The 6,000-nt window shown below is 44.7% G+C and overlaps 1 protein-coding gene across 1 annotated transcript in view; it reads left to right on the forward strand.

The window, feature by feature from the left end:
* LOC132582279 (receptor-interacting serine/threonine-protein kinase 2-like) overlaps positions 1–2,391 on the forward strand; it is a 35,687-nt gene extending 33,296 nt beyond the window's left edge. Inside the window, exon 12 of the mRNA XM_060253818.1 lies at positions 2,075–2,391. Within this exon, the coding sequence (XP_060109801.1) occupies positions 2,075–2,391 (317 nt within the window). The remainder of the gene's footprint in view (positions 1–2,074) is intronic.
* Positions 2,392–6,000: the final 3,609 nt, after the last annotated feature.

A 6,000-nucleotide genomic window follows, 5' to 3' on the forward strand; every position in this document is an offset into this window, starting at 1 on the left:
CCTCCTCAGCTTGAAGCCCAAATTTCAGGAAAGGATTGGTTTGCACATTTTAGCAATATCTTTGGAGTACCCCCCCCCCTCCTTGCCCTTGACGGATGGCTCACAGAGGCAGATATCCCCTTTTGAATTCGCTATATCACCTGACTGGCCACCAGTCACTGAATCTGAGGTTAAAGGTCTTATTGCCTCTCTAGCCTTGGGAAAATCTCCAGGGGAGGATTTTATTCCTCCAGAATTAAGTCTTTTCCTGATTGGTGGTCAGCAGTGCTTGCTAAAGTTTTTACCCAGATTAATGAAACTGGTCTATTTCCTTCTGGATGTAAACTGAGCATTGTAGTTCCAATCCACAAGAAAGGTGATAAGGCAGACTCAAAAAATTATCGCCCCATAAGCCTGCTGAATACAGCTGCGAAACTTTATAGAAAATATCTTTTGCATAAACTGGAAGACTGGGAAACTTCCAATCATGTAATCCATCCTAACCAAGCTGGCTTTAGGAAGGGACAATTCGGCCCCGCCCTGGCTGGGCTGCAAAGCAGCTGCGCACCACAGGGCCGCCCTTTGCCTCCCTGGAAGGATGGGAGGCTGGAGAGCTTCCCAGCCATCCGGGTGCTGCGGGCGGGTGGAGCGTCGGGGCTATTTATAGCCTCGACCCCACCCAGTCAGCGCAGTTCTTTTTTGGCTCTCGGCCCACCTACCCACCCTGTGGTAGTACAGGTTTGACCAATTGTCTTATCAGAGGCCAGGTAGGAATTTTTTCATCTCACCTGGTTGGCCTGCGGTGGGGTGTTTTTCGCCTACCTTGTACTGCTGACAGTGGTGTGGAAGTTAGGTAGGGAGGTTTAGTTTGGTCACTTGGCAGAAGGAGCAAGGGGTTTCTGCCTTGCAGGTGAGCACCCAGGCCTCTGCACCTGTTAGTGCAGGCGATACGCAGGAGCGGCAGGTAGGCTTTACAGCTCAATGCTGTATAATGCGGATTGTATTCGTGCCTCCCCTAAATTCGCTTCCTTCTGGGTATTGGGGCTGAAGTTTAGGGGAGGGTATTTTGTGGCCTGGCCGGCCCAGCATTAGCCATAGTCATATAGCTCATGCTGGGGGCAGGGTGGCTCGCCCGTTGTTGGACTTGGCGGGGTCGGAGGAAGACCCCAGGGCTTGTCCAACTGCAGGTAGCCCTTGCCGTGTTAGTTGTGTTAATTAAATAAAGTGGCCCATTTCCCAATATTTTGTGTCAGCCTCTTTATTCCGACTGGGCGGGGGGGAGGGGGGGAAGCATAATTGAGCACTGTCAAAATCTTTACCATTTAGCCCTTTCAGGCATTAATGGCCCCACCAAAGCCCTTTTTGTAGCATTTAGTGATTGTTCCAAATTAAAATAAAAATACTAAATTGTAGTAAGCATTGTGTTACAGCACAGCGATGCAGTTGTGCAGTCATACCATCTGGGGTATGTACTGACCACCACAATGTTAATTCCAAGGAGACCCCAAAGTAGACAAAGCCTCATAAGAGTATGATTTTTTTAAAGCCTCCTAGTCTGTTGTTCTGCCTTGATAGCTGCATCAACAATATCATTTCTGCTGTTTTTCAAATAAGGATTTTCACCATTTACACCTCAAAATTATTTAGTTTTATTTTTTTTGTTCACACGCACTATTTTAATTGAAGTCTAAGTAACTCCAGTGGCCTCTTAATGAAATCTTTAGTTTAAAAAGGGAGGGGGGGGAGGAGAAAAAACTCAGAATAATTGACCAGGTTATCTATAGAGCAATATGCAGAGTAGTAACTTGCATAGCTCCTACTAGCCCAAGCTTGTCAGAGCTTGGATGCTAAGCAGGGTTGTCTATGGAAGACCACTAAGGAAGATGGAAGTTGTTATACACAGGCAATGGCAAACCACCTTGTTTGCCTGGAAAACCCTATGGGGTCTTCATATGTCAGCTGCAACTTGATTGCATTTTATTATAATTATGTGAATTATGCAGTGGTATGGGTTGTAAATGGATGGGGTGGGCATAGAATCCCAAAAATGTAGAAAAGATACAAGTGCGTTATATTATATTCCTCTGTGCTACAGATCCATGCTATAGAGGAAACTGCTGTGCCATCCTAGCCTGTGGGCGAGAATCCATCTTGAGCTTTATGACAGAAGGGCGCCTGAATCACATCTTGGACGTTCTGCGCTCTCAGCAGATCTTATCCAGAACAGACTATGAAACAATCACTTCATTCCCCACTGTGACCAGCCGGGCGCGTGCTTTGCTGGACACTTGCCTCAGCCTTGGAGAGAAAGCTGCCCAAACTGTGGTGGCTGTTCTGTCTGCCAGCAAGTGCAGCCCTTTGGCAAGAGGCAGCCCTTTGGCAAGAGGCGTCTGGACCAACATGGTGAATTGAATGGCTTTTAGCACAGCATGTTGTTCACAGATGTCTCCAGAAATGGTAGCTTTGTGCTGGCGTTGGTTTATGTGTCTTTGTGACTTGCTGCCACGGATGTGAGTCTCACACACTTCTGCTCAGTGACTTTAACCAAAGAATTGGATTAAGAGATCAAGTCACCCGGTGCCTGCGTTCATAACCATCAGTGTCCTTTTTTAAACTAATGATGGCTCTTTGAGTTGTTGGAATTAGGGCACAGCTGAAGTTTAGTGTTGGCTTTGAACTTCCTACTTGGAGAGAATGCATTGTGGTGCTCTAGTTTTTCATACTGGGGGAGAGGAGGTTTGTCAAGACTTGGCAAATGGAGGGGAAAAGGCACCTAAGGCCAGCTGCGTTGCCCTGTGGAGCGGTAACAAAGGACGCCTGCTGGGATAAACCGTAAGGTCAAACTGAAGCCAGCCATCACACCAGCAGGGCATCCTAGTTCAAATGAACTTTTGTTAATTGCTGAGTTTCAAGAGGGCTTTTAAATAATCATTGAGGCACCTATTACTTTATGTGCTTGTAATTGAGGCTGGTGAATCCTCACAGTGGCTCTGCCCTGCTATAATGGGCATATCCATCTGATGGATAAAATAGCGCTAAATGTGTATAATATGTCTGATAGCGTCCACTTAAATTAATGGTGGCAATTAATGGCAGCAGCCCAGAGAAAAGTCTGCACTGCAGTCACAAGAGGATTGGTTGCTGAAACTAAGCAGGGGAAGAGACTGCTTGAGAGGTGCTGTGTATGCTGATGTAAAGTATATATCTGGAGGGTTCCTGCTTGGTTCATCGGAGCCTGAAGGACTGAGCTTGGGGACTCAGGAACAAAGGGCAGTAGGATCCAAATCCCTGTTGCCCTGCTCCAATCACGGGCCCCCTGCTGGTTTGAATGATCCAATGGCATCCTAGCATGGGAACCTTGAAATGTATATAGTTGGCCCGGTTGGCCCTTTTATTCATTCTTAGTCTTAGAGTTCAGCTATGACCATGCTGTACTTAATAAAGAGCTTTGATCACTGCTACCTTGTTTCCTCCATGCTTTGAACCCACTATATTATAGTATAAGAGGCATTTTTGCTGCTTTGAACTCTTGGGAGAGGAAGGAGGGTATAATGCTATCATCAATATGTCTTGGGATTTGCCTTCAAACCCATAAAAAAAAGACACTTCTTTAGCCCTTGTTCTTCTTCCCTGCAACTGGTCCTGTAAAGTGCATCAGGCTCTGCCAGGGATGGCTCTCAAAAACTGAGAGTTAGCAATGTTTTTCTTCTAAGGCGTCACAGCCAGGGATATAAGTAACTTAACATTTCTTACCAGTACCATCAGTTTTTTGAGGAGAGGGACCCTGAACCAGAAGATTTATTAGTACATACACTGGCCTGTACCATACTACTTTCATTCATGCACACAGCACAATACCCGGGATAGAGCGGCTGTGGCTCTGTAACAGAGCATCTGCTTGGCACACAGAATGCCCTGGTTCAATGCCTAGCATTTCCAGTTACAAGATCCAGGTAGTGAGTGGTGGAAGACCATAAGATACTGGAGAGGTACTACCAATTTTAGTAGTCTTCACAGACTAATGGCCTGATTCAATATAAAGCATCTTCATAAGAACATAAGAGAAGCCATGTTAGATCAGGCCAATGGCCCATCCAGTCCAACATTCTGTGTCACACAGCGGCCAAATATATATATATATATATACACACACACACACACATACACACACACTGTGGCTAATAGCCACTGATGGACCTCTGCTCCATATTTTTATCTAACCCCCTCTTGAAGGTGGCCATGCTTGTGGCCGCCACCACCTCCTGTGGCAGTGAATTCCACATGTTAATCACCCTTTGGGTGAAGAAGTACTTCCTTTTATCCGTTTTAACCTGTCTGCTCAGCAATTTCATCAAATGCCCACGAGTTCTCGTATTGTGAGAAAGGGAGAAAAGTACATAGAATCATAGAGTTGGAAGGGACCTCCAGGGTCATCTAGTCCAACCCCCTGCCCAATGCAGGAAACTCACAAATACCTCCCCCTAAATTCACAGGATCTTCATTGCTGTCAGATGGCCATCTAGCCTCTGTTTAAAAACCTCCAAGGAAGGAGAGCCTACCACCTCCTGAGGAAGCCTGTTCCATTGAGGAATCGTTCTAACGGTCAGGAAGTTCTTCCTAATGTTGAGCCAGAAACTCTTTTGATTTAATTTCAACCCATTAGTTCTGGTCCTACCTTCTGGGGCCACAGAAAATGATTCCACACCATCCTCTATATGACAGCCCTTCAAGTACTTGAAGATGGTGATAATATCACCTCTCAGCTGCCTCCTCTTCAGGCTAAACATCCCCATCTCCTTCAACCTTTCCTCATAGTACATGGTCTCCAGACCCCTCACCATCTCCGTCGCCCTCCTCTGGACCTGTTCCAGCTTGTCTATATTCTTCTTAAAATGTGGTGCCCAAAAGTGTGCTTCATGTGTTCATAGGATGGACAAAAGGAAGTACTTCACTCCATGAATAATTATATTGTGAAATTCATTGCCAGTAGACTTAGCAATAGCCACAAGGGAGCCATCAGTGAGAACCTCCATATTTAGAGGCAGTAAACCTCTGAACACCACTGCTAGGAAGCAATATGAATGGAAGGCCTTGGGCTCTGTGACCTATTTACTGGCCTTCCAGGAAACTGTCATGTGAAAAAAGGATGATGGACTAGATGGACCACTGGCCTAATCCAGCAGGGTACTTCTTATTTTCTTATGTGTCCCATATTCTGCCCACCAAGTTATGCTGGCTCTGATCTTGGTTTATGGCAGAAAAACAGAGTTGAACAAGAGAACATGTGAAAATAGCTACTTGGCAGTTACTATCACTGTGACAGAAACAACTTAAAATTGAGATGGTTCATAGCAACTCTGTTAAGGCAAAAGGGTAACAGATAGCTTTATCCAACAGGAGGTCTAGAATTTGACATAAGCAGAATTGGATCCCCCCCCCCATCCAATTTTGTCAGACCATCAAAGGAGTACAGCTTATCAAATTACATGACTTATATTTACAAACTAGGACCGATTCCTCACTAGCCTTATGCCGCTCTCACTCTCTTCTCCATGGGGCTTCTGTCTGATTTTGCACAAGCTGCCCTGGGGCTGCAACTCCTTTCGCCTCATTTGCGTGGCAAACAGAAACCAGTTTTTAGAGCATCTTGCTTGCTGCACGAAAGAGGAGGAGTGAGTTGCAGCCTCAGGGCAGCTTGTGCGGATTCCGAAGGAAGCCCCATGTTATCCTTATGTGAACTATGTTTTTTTTTTTTACTGTTTGGTTATAGTGATGTTATGCTTACTGAATGATTTAAACAATACAGAGTAAAAGAATTACAACTGTTAAACAAAGCATTATTAACAACTGTGCTGTCTAGAGGTCATATATTTATAAATACATATAGATAGTGATTAATATAAGTATTAAATCTCTCCTTTCTAATCAAAACATAAATTTTTTGTATTTTTCAGGTACTTTACAATATTCTTTTTAGAGTTTTCAATATATTCAAAAAAATAAAAAAAACCAATGCTCTGT

The sequence above is a fragment of the Heteronotia binoei genome, chromosome 14 (genome assembly GCF_032191835.1).
Source record: "Heteronotia binoei isolate CCM8104 ecotype False Entrance Well chromosome 14, APGP_CSIRO_Hbin_v1, whole genome shotgun sequence".
Taxonomy (NCBI): Eukaryota; Metazoa; Chordata; class Lepidosauria; order Squamata; family Gekkonidae; genus Heteronotia; species Heteronotia binoei.